The sequence below is a fragment of the Labrus bergylta genome, chromosome 20 (genome assembly GCF_963930695.1).
Source record: "Labrus bergylta chromosome 20, fLabBer1.1, whole genome shotgun sequence".
Classification (NCBI taxonomy): Eukaryota; Metazoa; Chordata; class Actinopteri; order Labriformes; family Labridae; genus Labrus; species Labrus bergylta.
This window is the reverse complement of record NC_089214.1, coordinates 22,876,771-22,893,934: the sequence shown is the minus strand read 5'-3', so window position 1 is coordinate 22,893,934 and position 17,164 is coordinate 22,876,771. Positions and strand designations below refer to the sequence as shown.

Sequence of the window (17,164 nt, the reverse complement as noted above, 5' to 3'; positions counted from 1 at the left end):
AAATGGTTAATGAGAGAATAAATCTGACTTCCACACACAGCAGACATCTTTTAGCAACCAATGGAGTCGCGTCCTGCGGAAAAAACTCGGCTGAGTCCACTTCTGACAGTATATTTCAAACCTCACCATTGCAGAAGCTCCAATGCAGGTCCAAAGTTAACCTGCATGGTGGAGTTGCAACTGGTTTCCATTGGTAGTCTAGAAGTATTGGTGTTTTAACAAGCTTTGGTTGCACGCAGATAAACAGTCCTTAAGTAGATTAAGAGGGAAGAACAAATTGGCTAAAATAAAATCCTAAACCCACATGGCTACCATCCAACAACCATTTAGGTTTTTACACATTTCTAGAACCAGAGATCTGCATGTTTGTGGATAATAACCAAGTGGTAGGTGTCGTCTCTCATTTCCAAATTTTCTCAAATTTTTAATCCAACAGCAAAGATTACGAACAGCACACAGAAGTCTTGGCTCTCATCCAAATATCTACTGGGTACATCCTAAACCGCTCATAATTGCCTGTTGCACCAAGAAGCTTTAGTAATTAGAAATACCCCCAATAGGATCTACTGGTGTCATGCAACACATGTCGTTGCAGATTTGGAAAGAGCAAGATTCATTTTGATTCATGCACACTGATCTTCGTCTGCAGAGCAACCATATAAAAGGGCCACAACAGCAATATGTGTCTATTAAGTTGTTTGGTAAATATATGCAAATGTTTCACTGCACTCTAAGTTGACTTAGAAGCAGAAGGATATTAATTAAGGCAAGAACCAAAAACAAGGATTTTCAAACTTTTTAACACTTGAGTCTAAAATAGTTTAAGGTGTATCAGTTGGTTTTGTTGCTTTAAAAAAAGCTCCTGATTCTTTGCACCATAAGGAAATTGTGTCACTTGTTCCAATTTAGCATCACTGGTTTGACTTGTTGAATCACAAGCTTCCACTCAGGCCCGACACAAAATGACTTGGCAACATTCCTCTCACTCTGACCCTAGCTCTGCTCAGTCATGCATTGCAAATGATGGGAGCAATGTATTATTTATGGTTCAAAACATTTGAGGGAGCAGAGGGGTGCTTATTGCTACAAAGCAAGTGTGAAATCACTAAACATGTCACAACTGGGTCTGCAGAGGTCTGATCAAATGGAAGCTCAGGGCGGAGGGGGCTAAAGAGGATGTTGGACAGGTTAGCAATGAGCAGTGTCAATCACAACCTCTCAATGTGTCCCATTCAGTCAGACCACAGCTGGACATTCCAGCTACTCACCCAAATGGTCGACGTCGTTTCAAAGAAGTTGTGGATTCATCAAAAGCTGTGGTTGGGCGAGACGCTCTTCAAAAAACAACTGATCAAATGTGGATCCAATAATCAATCACTGCATGACTCATAACCTTTGTTTGGTCCAAATGGATTCTTCTTTAATTGGAGAAGGTGAAATGCCACATTCTTTCATAATCTGGGTACTAATCTGGGTATGTGCAATGCAAAAAAAATCCCAACCATAGCGGTGCCTTGCAAAATGGGTCCACTTAACCTTTAACACTTGGGCAGGGTCACTGCAATGGGTGGCCCATACATCCCCTGATAGCCCCCCCCCAGATGTACTTCCTGTGGTCAGTGGCCCTGGTCCACTCCTGTCGACAGACCACCGGCGGCCCACTCTGCGGATTAGCAGATTACATGCAGCTGGTAAAAGGCAGGGGAACTTTGCCTTCCCAGACCTCTGCGCTCACACCGAGGCATTCCCTGTTGCTTCACCTTTGAAGCTCTTTTTCCCATGACTGCTTACACAAAGAGCGGGTTTTTAAAAGAGAGCCCGAGGCTAGACACACAGCACCTTCCACCTAGGTGGGGGGCTTTTATGCAGCCTCTCTGCAGGCCTCTGCCTTTGTCAGGCTTGTTAGCTGTTAAATCAAGAAACTAAAAGTGAATGAAAAATGATTCTCAATGGAGGCTGGAGGCAAGAAATGTTTGATGTTAAGTTTGACTACGAATGAGTGACATGACGTCGGGTTGTCACGATACCAACATTTTAAACTTTGATAAATTTCTAGTAAAACTTGAACATTGATATCAGTTCCAGTACCACGGCAACCAAAAAAGAAACCATTGGCCCTCAATATTAGGTATTGGTTTTATTCAACAAAAATGGTAAGGACAACCCCTTCACTCTGTTAAAATTGTAAGAAAACATTGGCAATGTTTTGGTCCCAAAACTAGCATGCTATTACGTAACAACGTCTAAAGGGATGCTCACACACACACACACAGTGCTGTTCCCCCCGTTGGCTCCGCTGACCCTGTCTCGTCCCTTTAAAGCTTCTGTTACAACCTCTGAAGGCGATACTGAAGTAAGATGGGATCACTTCGCCCCCATCATCCCTCTGCGACATTCATATTGAAGGCAAGACATCACAGGGATGTGAGCATCACGTCTTGAACAGGCAATTAGTGATGGATTCATTCCTCTCCAACGCACCTGTCTTTTGAAATAGTTGGGTTTTCTTTTTACTCTTGTGCACTTGATAAAGAATTGGCAATTGTGTTGAAATCCAAGGGTACACAAGAAAAATGTTCCAGGATTTCTTTCAAGTCAACAAACCCTAGGATATTTCTCTCTCTTCAGTCCTTCGCATATAAATGAGACGCCCAGTGTGGAGTGAAGAATTTTGTTTTTCCCCCTCTTTCATTTCTCTTTGGAGCTGTCTGTCACTGTGAGGAAAGACAGGCAACCTTTCTCTCAGGACACCCCCCACATCTCCACCACCACCACAGCCACCGCCTACTGTTGATGCAAAGCTCTGAAGGTTGGCATTCCAACTATGCTTTCTTTAAGAGAAACTGCAAATCCCCCCACCGTGCAACCTCTAGCTGGCAGCAAAAATGCTTGGGCATTAGTCTGAAGAGACTACAGTCGCTCTCAAAGCGGTGCAAAGGGACATCAGCAGGCCGGAGAGTCAGAGAGCTGTCCAACGAGTACAAAGATGGGCCCCTTCAGTACACCTGTCAAAGGGCTGAACTGGGAGGTGAGGGGGGCTGAGGTTTGGGGGAAAACGCAGCACTGAGAACAAGAGGACACTGTTTAGCTTCACGTGTATCCTAATCCTGACAGAAAAGGCTCTGTGAGCAAGAATGTCTGCAAGAGTCGAAAACTTACTTCAAATAACTTCCAAGGCATTTCGATTTACCAAATGTAACAAATAAAACAAAATTTTCTGGTTTCAAGTATCTCGGGCGTTTATGCCATCTTTGACCTTTTATTTTTGTCAAAGAACATGTCCAGATGTCAAGGAAAAGTTACATTTTCTATGAGCTCAAGGCGCTGTTTTGTACCTCACCATGATCACAATTAGAAGCTTGGGTTTGCATAGATATGAAGGTACTCTGAGCTTCAGAAGCGATGCTGATCCATACCTGCCAATCTTGTCAAGGGTAGTGTAAAGCTTAATGCAAAGGGGCCTCTTCTTTAGTCATTGCTGATTATGAAATATGCAGATTTAGAGGGTCTTGAATTGCATCCTCCCACTCCGTAAACTGGAAAGATCCTGAAAAGATTTGTTCTAGGAAGCCAGAGTCAGTTTGGAGAAGGCGATTCAAGCGATGCATGCTGGTATTGTTGCTCGTGTGCTTTGACAAGTTCAATCACACCAATAGGTCCACTTCCCTCCCCTGTCCTCTCAGCACTTCAGTGGGACCCTAATTTGAGTCCAACAAGACCCTGATTGGTCCAATCCATGCTTCACACTCAAGTCTTGTTTACCTCCACAACAAACAGGGACTCTTTCACTTTGGATCTGAGTTTCTAAGCCATTTTCACATATGCAATCCTGAAAAGTCTACCCCCGAAATCTTTTTGAGTTTCACACATGTCCCTTCCCCACTCAGAGATTTTTCCTGTTGACGTCTCAGGAGAATATAAATTATGTTAAAAGCACGCTGTGAGAGTCACAGTGACCCTATGACCCCAAACAGTTTGTCTGCCTTTGTATGGAAAAATGGCGAGCAGAAAGGGTATAAAGCAAGCTTACCGTTGTGCACCGTGCTTACATAGATGTTATCATATATTTATTTCCTGCTGTGTTCACACACCAGCTCATCCTGACTTCTTGTGGATTATTTACTAGGGGAGCTGGCAGGAAACATTCTGGATAAAGTCGGGTTAAAAAAATGCAGCTAACCCTGAAAATGTCTGAAAATCTTCAGGAGTTTTGTGCATGTTTGTAGAAGGCAATTACAGAAGGTTTTGGACAAACACATTACTGGTTATCCTTCTCTCTCCCTGCACCATGGGGTTGACTCTGCCACATGCGAGCATGCTCTGAGTTTGGCTCTGGTAGAAAGGAAGGCCAATTATACCTTCAGTGAACCCCTAACTACACAGCGTGTTACAAGAAAATACCTGATGCAGAAAATTTCAGTTAGAGTAACTGTCTTTCCAACTCCAACATAATCCCCTCAGTTTCAGCTGACTCTGTTTGAAATACAAGAAACTGGTAAAAGCTTCCTCGAGCTGCACAGAAACACCACTGCAAACGTTGGGGGAGTGATTGCTGAGCATAAGACACACCAGTGCTGAAGTAAGAGTTGGTTAATTGGTCCCAGAGAACTTTGAGAACAGGGATAAGGGAGTCCAGGTGCCCTTTACTAAACCATGAGTACACTCAGTCAGTGTTTGTGCTGCTGGAACAGACAGGAAAAAAAACCTTCAGGAAACAGTTTGCTAAAACCATTACTTACCTTGATGAAATGCTGAAATTAAAATAAGCACCCGTCTCCTGCAGCAGCTGACCAGTTCATTATGGCTGACCTTTATTTATGTAACCCTGCAGAGCTGACTCAGACACCTACAGTAACCAGGCAGTGGACCACTCCTGCACAAACACAGGCACAACATCATATTTTATATTTTGCTTCACTGCAAAAAATGTTTAGCAAACTGAATTTGTGTAATTTGTCAAAATATCTTCCGATGCAGCGAGCAAAAGTACTTGTGAAATGAGATTATTGTTTTTTAAGAAATCTCATCTCAAGACAGTCAAAAAGGTGAAATGTTTCTGCTGCGTCGGCAGAGACGAGTCATTTGCACTCGAAATGTTTCAAAGTGCAGAACAACACATGAGTGCTTCCCTGCCTAACTCCACATGACTCTAATCCCATGCAGGGGAGAGACCCCAGATTCAAGGGTTACTTCAGATTATTCAGAGGATTAATTTGCCGTCTTTGTTTCGGAGCTTTAATCCACAAAGGGCGAGGGGAGGTCTCGTGGTCACGCAACCACATGGGTGTCGGTTAAATGTGTCACACTTGTTCGGAGTTAGACGGTGAACAGACTGAGCTTATGTTGTAGAGAAGAATACTTTAAGATTCAACACTCCTTTGACTTTCAAACTGGACAAAAAGCGTCAGCTGTGTTTGAAGGAAGAGCCGAGTCCCTCAGTGCCCACAATGCTTTGCTCCTTGTGTGTACTGCGGGAGTTTTATCTCAGTGTGTGGCAGACACTGACAGCCCCAAGCTGAGCCTCAAACTATAAATCTCAACCTGAGGGAAGGAAAGAGAGAGAGACACACGGAGAGGGAGCTCCCTCAGGTTACAACTCGCAAATCTACCAGTGCAGTCGGGCTGTTAAGAGCTGACGCGTCAGCAGGGACGCTCAGAGTAAGGTTGTTGAAATGTTTCAGACTTAAACTTAAGTGTTTTTAAAAGATCATTTTAATGATCCACAGTATCAAAAGCTGATGTTCAAGTTAAGATTTTAACCAAAACATGCTGCAAGAAAAAGGAGACAGCGTGGACATTTGAAAAACTTTTGTAAAAAAAATAAATAAATAAATAATTAATTAATTAATTAAAAATCACTAACTTTTATTTAAAAAATGTATCAGAATTTTCATATTTCTCTGAAAAAAATTCAAAACTGTACGATATTTGAGAAACTTCTATAAAAAAGAAATCAAGAAATTATCTGAAATGAGAAAAATTACAGTACGTTAAAAAAATTTAACTTTGGTAAAAAAAAAAAACTTTGAAACTTTTGTCAAAACCTTGTAAAAATTCCAAAACTTCCCCAAAACATTCCACTCAGTGTGACATTTTTTTTAATGAAAACTAAAACATTTCCAGAGGTGTACTTAGGTGCCTGCACTTGGACTTTTGTTGCCGTGGTAACTGATCTCTAGTATCATAGTTTAAAATTCTCGTATCTTAACAACCCTCAAAGATAAGATTTTACACTGGCGGGGCTTTGAGCAGGAAGTGATTTCATGTTTCGCTTCTTCAGGTGAAAAGGATGAACAGAGCGTCCATATGTCACAGCACACCACACTTTAATCCCAGGGGGATAAAACCCAGCATGCCATAGCTGCGCCTTTAAGCTCAAATCAACCAAAACAATTACGGTAATGTAATTAATCCTGTTAGGCAGCTCGGCTATCCAGATCAGGGTTCAGGATGATTAAATCGAGATCTTTGGGAACTGTGGTGATGGGAGCCGACCACCAATCATCTTTAAGGGTCCACTTTAAAGAAAGAGGGCAGGTCCTGTTCTCTGCGGTTATTTACAGCGGCTTTAAAAATGGCTCCAGTAAAAAGAACCATAAAAGGAACGGTTTTTAGGAGGGTAGGAGAAGCCTTCCAGTGCATCCTGGACCCGGTGGGATCGCCTGTCTAAACACAGCGCTCACTTACAGCCATTAAGAAGTTGGGAATGGTTTGTGAAAAGCCCAAGTAGGGCTAATTTTAGGCTGGTATTTCAACAAGGGGTGATTTAGAATACAAAGCACCAAAATAGCATTTAGGCTTTCTCTGAGGACCCGGAGCAGAAAGACTTTCCCACAGAGCTTCAGCGTCACGGCAGAATACTCAGCCACCGTCCAAAGAGAGGAAAGAAGGAACTCAATCCCCACATCTTCACAGCAAGTTCAATTAAATGCATGAATATGTGGACAGACAGCAGCACGGTAAAGTTGAACAATAACCCTTAAGTACCTGGGCTCTACTTGATATACTTGGAGACAAAAGAGATACAGGAATGGAGGCGCAGGTCGGACTTGAACCCGGGACCTACTTGACCTCACCGCTAGGCCATCTGCATCCGAGAATACGAGAATTTTAAACTTCCATGTGATACTCGTTAAAATCAAAATGATATCAATACCTGTTTTGATACCATGGCAACAAAAAAAGGAGTCCTAACCCCCAATAATGACTTAATTCTTTTAAATCCTAATTAACAAAAAATGCTGCAAACTCCCGCACACTCTCTAAAAACTTAGACTCTCTCTCTCTCTGTGATGTATGTCAACCCCACTCTCTCTTCTCCCAACATTTCCTGTCTCTTTGCAGCTGTCCTACCGTACAAAGAGAAAAATGTCCCCCCAAAAATATCTTTAAAATAAATATTGATAATGTTGACGACCTTGATGTCCAGAGACCCCCATACTGTGAAACCGCAGAGTGGTCTACTATATTAAGAATAATGATGTTTGTGTATCTGTTGTTTTGAGGAATAACATAAAAAAAATTGATTCCCCGCCAGCCTAAAAGGTTGTCTATTGTTATTGTTTTGATTAAGAGCCCCCTGGTGGTGGAATTGACATACTATGCCTTTAAGGTGCCCCAGCTTCTTTTTTTAAAACATTGTTTCATAAGTCAGGTGATCGGGAGAGGAATGAATCTATCAATTGTGCAAACAAGACAGTGTGCAGGAGTTTCCCTGCAGTCATTGCTCATTAACTCAAGAAACGTACAAACATCGGGTGCCCAAGACTTCTATTTTTGTGCCATAGAGTCAGAAGAGATTTAGATTTATTTTTAGTAGGATCGTACCTCAGTGACACTCAGCGTTACACAACACCTGAGGACCTTTTTGGTAGGATCCTGTTAATCATTGAAGCACAGAGTCACACGCTCAGTATGAGCTCAGTCTTCGAACTCCACACTGATTAACTGAGGACACTTCACACAGCCAACAGAAAGGGGGCGGGGCTTAAGAGTCATACAGTCCTCAATTAAATGTGTGACTAATGGTAAAAGAACTCGGACTGTCTTTCATGCGTACTTAATGTGCCACAATGATTCCAAGAATGAATGATTGAGCAATATTTACTTTCATTAGCAGGATGACTTCGTGGAACTGGGGACAGAGGAGAAGAACATACTGGAGAACAGGAAACATGCAGCAGCAGGTTCATTAGAGCACAGAGATGGTAGAGGTGGTGTGCAGACAGTCTATGGTCGTGCAGTGATCACAGGGAATAAACATCACCACCCCCTCCCACTGGCTCCAGGTGAATTCTCCTGATTATATCCTGCTGTGTTCTCACATCAGATCACTCTGACTTTCTGCAGAATAAATACCAGGAGGCTGGAGGAGAAACATTCAGCTATTTGTGTTCACACATGACGCTCCACCTGGAAATAACAGGAAGTTTTCAGGAGTTTTGTGCAGGAGTGAAATGACTAAAAGTTGTTGTTTGTGTCTCCGACTGTTATTCTAAATTTCTGACAACATTAAAGACAAGATAGACTGTTTTGTCAAACAGTCTATCTCTCTGAGGAAGAGGATGTTTTCAAGCTGGATGAACTGTGACAACAAGCTCCTCTAAAGCCACCAGACTCCATTTAAAAAACTGTCATTTTACTGTGCAGAACATGGGAGGAGCTCGTCGACTGTTTCCTGCATTCGATTGTTATTTTGTGTCTTTGGTGATAAAAATGTTTAGTTGAGATCCAAACAATGTGAAATAAACACACGAGAGAAAAGAGTCAACAGTTAAAGCAGGGAGAGCTATCTCCTGCTGCACGGTAAAGTTACTGTTTTTTTTTTTAATGGAGTCTGGTGGCTTTACAGAGAGCGAGGGAACAGCTGTTTCTGTTCTGCTGGGACTCTTCCTGTAATGTTGTTAAATCTAACTCTTTTAATGCACTTTGATTGTACATGTTAAAGAATACTTTAATGCTTTTTCCAACCTGATCTCTGGCTGCAGGCTGCAGGAACATACTGCCACACAAACCATAGTGGAGCTGTCAGCAGACGTTTAATAAGTGCTGATTCAGACGACACAGCGACACGAGTGTTTGTTCTCTTGGTATGGAGGGAATGTGAGTCAGTGAAGGAGAGGATGTGACAGACGGTGAGAGAAGTGGCTGTGTAGTCAGATTTGATTCACTTTAAAGATGCACGTTAAGCAAAGTGTCAGAGTGAGGGCAATGAAGGTGTTTGTGCAAAAGCAATGAGCACACGTGAGGAAAACAAAGACAGAGGATGCAAATGAACAAAGAATAACCAAGAGTTATTTGAAAGATGCTCCAGGTCTACTTTTAAAAATAACATCAACACGTTTTTAAAAGGAAAGAATAAAACTGAGTAAAGATCAATCTTCTGCACATATCAAACACACACATTAGGAGTTAATTGCCTGAAGCCCCTCCCCTCCTGTATCACCTTGCTCTCCTCAGATCAGCTCAGGAAATATCCTGCTCGTGCAGTTCTCCTTCTCCAGCAGCTGACGCAGAGAGGTAGGCCATCATTCTGCTCGGCCGGCTTGAAGCGTGAAAACACCTGATGACACACCTGTCCCAGTCACACAGGCAGCCTCAACAAAAACACCCTCGAGAGCCTCGAACACATGACGAGATGCACAAATGATCGACTCCAAAGCAGCGTAACCAAATGTTTGTTACACTAACCTTATGATGAAGGGGCTTCATGAGGCTTCACAAACACAAAGGACACAGCTCGTCTGGGCTCCAAACGTCCTCTGTGACCCCTGCTAACACCCATCTTCCAAATTATAATCCCCTCCAATTACGTCCTTCACAAAGTGCCCGGTGCACACAGTCACGACCTTAAAGACGAATATCCGTATGTGGACTGAGGAGAGGCACATCAGCAGTTTCTTCTCAGGCTTCTAGCGTAAAAAACAAGATTGAGTCGTGCGTCATCGACTCTGCCACAGCTGAACAGCAGCCGCTCTGTAATTACCATTTAAGGATGATGTGCATTGGGAGGAAAACAAACTTCTTTAAAAATATTCTTAACGGAGTTGGCTGAAGAACCCCCCCCCAGGGACCACTCCCACAGACTGCAGCTATTCCTGACTTGGGAAAGTATCATTTCTGCTCAGGCTGCCAGTTAGCAGCAGCATGCTAGTCTGGAGACTGGTCCCGGGACAATGGGTGTCAGACTCACGTCGTTGACTGTGAATGCAGGCGGTGTTGCGGTGGAGCTGAATATTGTGGAGGAGGGTTCACGGAGGTTTCAGTGAGCAGCGCGGCTTAATGAGAGGTTTGAACTATTGTGAAGCTCTGCAGAGACAATACGGCCATAAATTAGAGGGGGGGGTTAAATCACATCCAATCACAGCACAAGTCATTGCCTCCCAACTATCTGTTACTGAAGCCTCAGAGCGACACGTCTCAACAATCACACTTGTTGTCTTATTGACAACAAGAGAAGAGCGTCATGTCACGTAATCATCCTAATCTTAATCTCTGATGTTTTTAAAACTTGGTTCTTCAGCCTGCAGCAGTGAACTGGGCTGTAATGGCTGCACTATAATCCTGCAGATATGACACTACGAGTTCTTGTTTTAGTCCTCGACAGGCTCACACTGTTGTAAGTGTCTGAAAAACATTACAAAAATGATCCCTGCAGAGATAGACCTCATTTTTGTGAGTAGATTTTTTAAAACCCATCTTTTAGCGATCTTTTCAGAGCTACCAGACTCCATTTGAAAAAACAGTTATGTTACCTCACGGTGCTGGAGCTGCTGGTCTCCTGCGGCCTCATTGAGTTTCTCTCGTTTGAGGGGCGCTGGTGGACAAGTGGTTAGTGCCCCATGTGTGGAGGCTATAGTCCTTGAAGCGGGCGGCCTAGGTTCGAATCTGACCTGTGGCTCCTTTCCCGCATGTCATTCTCCACATGCTCTCTCTGATTCTGACTCTATCCACTGTCCTATCTCTCCAAAAAAAGTAACAAAAAAAGCCCAATAATAAATCTTTAAAGAAAAGGGTTGGCCTGTTTGAGTGAATGTTGTGTTTTAAAGGTTAGAGGGAGGGACAAAGGAGTACCAGGTCTGGACAACAACAGACCACAGGCTTTAGTTTTCTTTAAGATAAAATGACTGTTTCTGTCAACAGGGTTTGGTGACATTAGAAAAGGGGACGCTAACAGCTGATTCCTGGTATAAGAAATCATCTTCCTCTGTGACATAAAGGTCCCTCTCTGTAGAGATCCTCTCTGTGATGATGTCACACACTTAGAACAACAACCGGAGCCTGTCAGGGACAAATACAACAACGTTTAGGGGACACACTTTGATCGGAGGAGGTGTGCAGCCATCACACGGGGGTTTCAAACCTTCCATTGGAACAGAATTTAATATCTAAACTTTCATTTAGACCCCAGAATATCTTGAATAAAAGACAGGACCCTGGGTTTAAAAAACAAGCTTTGTCTTTGGGTTTGACACAATAGTCTCTTTGCTTCTCTCCTAAATCGTGCTGAGGTCTGTTTTCTTCATCCTAATCAGCCTATTCTCCCAAATCGGCCCTTTCCTGTATTTATCCAAAATAAGCCTCTAATGGGAATACTGCGCGTTACAATCACGTGTTGGCATCTCCGTGACGACACTGGCAGGACTCAGCCTGATTACTGGACGTGGAGCTGAGGAGTTTGTTTTGAAGTCTATTTGTTGTTCGGATGTTTTGCTTAGTGTGTGTAGAGGAAGGACACATATTATAATTATAAACTGGTTTCTTAAAGACGAGTGGCGAGGGCAGAATGTCTACAGTGACAGCATGCACAGCTCAACTTTAAGTGATATCAAAGCGACCACCTTGAATCTGTGATGAGGAAAGAGAAATAAACAGCCACAAAAGCTGGAGGTGTATTTCTGTCCTGCTTCAGAGAGCTGCAGACGTGGATCTCGTGCTTTGATCCCCGACACGCTGACAGCTCACTGAAAAGTCTCTCAGTGTCCTCTGCAAAGTCTCAATCTGCATAATGCCCACACGTCCAGCCGGGGTCAAGCACCTTTCTGACCTCTGCAGACACACACACAAAACCAGCCTAGGATTCCACAGCTCATCTTATTCAGACCATCCTCAGCAGGTCTGGGATGAACAAATCTGGGTCTGATCCAAAAAGCAAAACCTAACAAGGGAGGAATGTAACAACCACCCACACACATGTGCACAGAGAGGAGTGTTTGCCTCAGCCCCGAGGTTCTAAATGATCCGTCTCATCACTGATGAAGGGAAATCTGTTAATTAGAGGCTCACAGGGAGCTTGCTATGAAAGCTGCTGCAGTTCTTCAATGTGGATTCAGTCGAGTTTCTAAAATAAATGAGTTTTTTTAACTCATCTTAGAATTTGTATGTGTTTGTTGTATATAGTGTTACATGTTGTCTTGTTGTGGGCACGTAACATTTACTTTAGTAGGTTTTTTTTCTTTTTTGGTACAGTGTTATGTCTGCTCAATGCTGCTCCATTTCTGTCCATACATTTTTTATATTAACCAAATGCTGCTTTATGTGTATCCTGCATGGTTTATGTATTTTCACCTGTGGCTACTTACCTGTCTGCTTCATTACTGTCCTGATACTTCTATTTTTGTAGCTTTTAGCGATGTTTGAATTTGGGTTTTTTTAGGGAGCCTTTTAAAAAATCTGGCCTGGTACAAAAGATGAAAATTTGCCTTTTGGCTAACTCTGGCATATTTACAGAAATGTTTATTAATATGCAATGTCCCTGTACAATAAAAAAATAAAAAAATAAAGATATTTTTTGTCCTTCGACAACATGATTCTCTGTGAAGTGCTTCACCCAAAATCAAGCGAGCACATTCTGAGAGAGGCATGCAGACTTCATGCAGAATCTGCACAATGTCAGGTTTGAGCCAAATCCATCAAGAGGTTTTCTATTCCAGCACGAGCCCGTAAATACATTCATCCTTAGTGTTCAGTAGCATCGGTTCAACATCTTTATCGTCCGACACCGACCCCGCTGACAGACATCTGCAAACGATGTGGCATGAGCCGATGTCTGTAGAGGATTCATTGTCGTGCTAAATCAGTTCAATGCCGACATCTAGAACATCGAACTACTGATTCAGAGAAGAGGATTTTCACTGGACAGATGAAGTCAGCTGTCGTTTTCACGAGAGAAAATATTGCATTGTGGGAGTCTGACACCAGAAGAAGTCGTGAAACAAACATCAATATCAGAATCTGATTCTCCCAGTCAGTACATCTCTGGAGTTCAGTCCTCGTTGGCTCAAACATTTAGGTCATGCTCTCGTGTTGGGTTATCGCGATATGAGAACTTTTAACCTTTGTTATGATTCTCGTAAAAATCAAACCAAGACGAGCTTTAATACCATGGCAACCAAAAATTAAGTCCTAGGCGCCCAATTTTAGAGACTTTCTTGGTTTTAAGGAAAAAAAATGTGAGGGAAACTTCTGCACACGGTCTAAATCAAACAAACACGATGGTTACGTTTTGGCACTGAAACGCTGGATCATCATATTTGTGTGATTTAGACCGTGTGCAGGAGTCTGCCTGCAACCTTCTGATGGACTCACTCCTCTTCTTCACACATGTCTTAAGTTTCTTTAAAGCTTCAGCTCTTTGATATTGCTCATTAAAATAACAGAAAAAAATAACAGAAAACACATAGTATCCAAAGTGTCATGAAGACAACTGATCTCAGGTTAAGAACGTCTCTTGTGCAAAATGATGATTAAATCTGAATTTGCTGCATGAAACCTTTTCACGAGCACAAGAATATGAAGAACCTTTTTTTCTGCAGGATTTAAACTTTGTTCTAGTTGATCAAGTGCTGGATTATCGTTTTAGGAGGGACACATTAGCTGCAGCTTGTCTGTGTTTTCTACTCTGCAGACAGGAGAGCAAGAATCAAACTAACAGTGAGATAAGGACGGGTGAGTGGCCGAGCAGCCAAGGCCACTGCAGGAGAAAACAGGTAGACAGCCGTGGGACTGTGTACACTGTGCTGGAAACAACAGAGTGTACACACGAGCTGACAGCGAGGCTGTAAACTCCTCTGACTCTCTGCCAACACTCTCTCCTCTGTGCTCACACCAGTTCAGGCCTCACTGAGAAAACACATGTCGTAATGAGAGAGAGAGGACCATTACTGCGAGAGATAAGACGAGTTGAGACACATTGAAGGGTGCATGGTGTCATTACATGGTGGGAAACAAGCCGACACAATGTAATGAATCACTCACTCTGCGATCCACAAAGAGCAAAACAAATCATTCACAGGTTACCTATGAGCTCCGTCAGAATCCCACTTTTTCAAACTTTGATCCATGCTGGTCAAAATCTAATAATGTCCATAAAAAGGCAACAACAGCAGAAGTACGAGGCGCCAAAAAGGATCATGCTTTGTTTTTTTAATCACCAAACACTGCAAGCAAACTCCTGCACAGAGTCCAATCTTAGACAGCGCTCTCTTTCTCTTTCTCAGGCTGCAGCTTTGGTTTAAAGTAAGACTGAAAATCTATCTGAAGCTGTCAGCAGAGATAAGGATCAGATATCATCTGGTGATAAATTAAGTTTCATGAAATGAGTGAAACTATTAAAGACCGATAAGTATTCTGATTCTGTCAAATATTTAACCATACAATCAAAAAGGTGTGATCGGCTTTTGTATAAATGCAAACACACATTTTTCTGCAACAACTAGAGTAAAGAAATGATGAGTATCAGTTCAAATACGACCTGCACATTTGTTTGTTTCTTTTATAATTAATACATGATCACAAATCTGAGGCGTCTGAATGTTTTCTTACAGCTGCAGATGGAGCTCAAGTGAGACCTTGAAGCTGTTTCTGTGAATGTAACAAAGCCTTGAAAAAAGATGAGTGAGGAGAATGTTGTGATTTTCTCTCATCAGAAAGAGATAGAAACTCGTTCACTCTTTCCAAACTTACCTTTGGAGTTGAAAACTTCTTTGAGTTGCAGCAGCACATCAGCAAACTTTCGCACATCGCTGACCAGCTGCATGATGTAGTTTGGGTCCGAGGCGGCAACATCTGGACTGTCCGAGCTCACCGAGATGCTCTTAGAGAACCGGCCGGGCCCCCAGGGGCCCACGCTCGAGGGGCTCGCTGAACCCGAGCCGGTGCTGGACAGTTTGGAGATACCCAGAGGGAGTTTGGTTCCACTGCTGCTGCTGCTGCTGCCTCCCCCACCTCCAGTTCCTCCGCCCGAGCTCTGGCGCAGCATGGCAGCCAGCATGTCTTTTATGGTCCGGTGGTCCGGTGGCCCTCAGGCCTGGTGATGGTTTATCCTTCAGCTCTCAGGGAAAGATCTGCACCACTACAGGGAGGAGGGATACTGCAGAGAGAGAGAGACGAGACTGTTTATCATAGGCTGGTAATGGTTTGGGGTTTCTTTGTTGACATCCTTGAAATGGACTTCAATGAATCTAAATGAGTCTATCAGGACAAAATGAGGCGGACTCCGCTCTATGCCTTCACTACTCCCATTAAGTACTGTTAGAACAAAGTTGGAGGATTCTAAATCCTGCAGTTTATTTTGCACTAAATGAGTCTTTTGTGTTCTTTATATAATTTCAGTAATAACACAAATTAAAACCCAACATAATCTATTGGAACAAATCTGTCTCCAGCTGTCATTTACCACTAAATTAGTTACACAGCAAAGTGTTGGGCTCTGAATTACATGCAACTTCTCATACAGTCAGGACATGCAAGAAAAACAAATTCAAATTCAAATAGCACATTTGCACTTTATTCAGATTGTAGTGGGAAAGTAGATCATGCATTTAATTACAAAATCAAAGTGTCAAACAGGAAGGAAAGTGCAGAGAACGAGGTTAAACACTTGCTTTTCTTTCAATAAGATCAAAAAAGATGAATTCAGTTACAGCTGCTGTAGTTTCAATGTTCACTTCATAATTCGGCGTACATCAAATTTACCAATAAATCGTTTTGTCGTAAAATCTCCACTTTGAAAACTGTTGTGATCAGATCGCAGCAGCCTCTTACGTTAGTTCACTCCATAACAAACCTGAAGAAAAACCTGAAATTCGGACTTTTGTTAAAGTAATTCTTGTATTAAATTGATGCCGAATTAGTGGTTCGAATAAAATAAAGTGTTTTCAGTGAGTTTTCACACAGCAACAGTATCGTTTGCTTTAATGTCGTTACAATCAGCATTAAAGTATTACATTTAAAGGGAGTTCGCTAACATTTCGCCGTGAGGAGTCCGTCGCTGCTCAACGCACAAACAAACGGTATGTAACATATTATCAGACATAATTACAAACCTGGTGTTTTATCCTGGAACATTTCAGCAGATAAAAATCCAAAAACGGTAAAAATATCTTTTCAAAAATCGACAAAATAATCCACAACCGAATCGCGCGTAGACCCGGACCCCGGCAGACCCCTCACAGTCCCCCGACTCAGCTCCACTGAATCCCGGCTCCTCCACTGAGTCCGCTCTCCATGTGATTAGTGAGTCAGTGTGTGTGTGTGTGTGTGTGTGTGTGTGTGTGTGTGTGTGTGTGTGTGTGTGTGTGTGTGTGTGTGTGTGTGTGTGCGTGCGTGCGTGCGCGTGCGTGTGTGTGTAGTCCTCCTTTAACAACAGGTGTCTGAGTTTTAAAGTGTCATTTAACACACAATAACACGACAAACATCCGGCCATGCCCTTCAAAATAAAATTCATGTCCAGGCGTTCTCAACTTTAACCTTCATTTAAGTTTGGTTGTGATGCTTTTCATAAAATACGAATGATCAGGCTTTATTAGATTAATTTGATAAGTAAACATTTAAGGAAGAATTAATAATTTCCTCACCATAACATACACTCAAAAGAAATACAAATAAAAGCCAAACAAAGTATCTGGAGACTTTAAGGTTTCATTTAATAAATGAATTATAGAGACAAATCTGTCAGTGACTCCAATATGAAAAAACTAACAACTGAATGACTTTAAACTCTTTATTTTATCGCATAGTTTTGAATTTTAAGACATAATTATGACTTTTTATTTCTTGATTTCTACCTTTATTAAAACAAAATTAGGACTTTTAATCTCTTAATTATGTATTTGTATTGCTTAATTTCATATCATAATTAAGATGTTGTCTCAGAATTAATTTG

General features: G+C 42.2%; 1 protein-coding gene across 3 annotated transcripts in view; it reads right to left on the bottom strand.

Annotated features, from left to right (window-relative positions):
• Positions 1–16,501, bottom strand: part of arhgap29a (Rho GTPase activating protein 29a) — a 46,736-nt gene extending 30,235 nt beyond the window's left edge. Inside the window, exons 1-2 of one of the 3 annotated variants that reach the window (XM_065948901.1) lie at positions 16,326–16,501; positions 14,965–15,370 (exon numbers count right to left, since the gene is read on the bottom strand). In XM_065948901.1, coding sequence (XP_065804973.1) covers positions 14,965–15,271 — 307 coding nt within the window. In that variant the 5' untranslated portion in view covers positions 15,272–15,370; positions 16,326–16,501. Of the gene's footprint in view, positions 1–9,690; positions 9,941–14,964; positions 15,371–16,325 lie in introns of those variants that run through there. The other 2 variants (XM_020645389.3, XM_065948902.1) reach the window with 2 other exon arrangements.
• Positions 16,502–17,164: the final 663 nt, after the last annotated feature.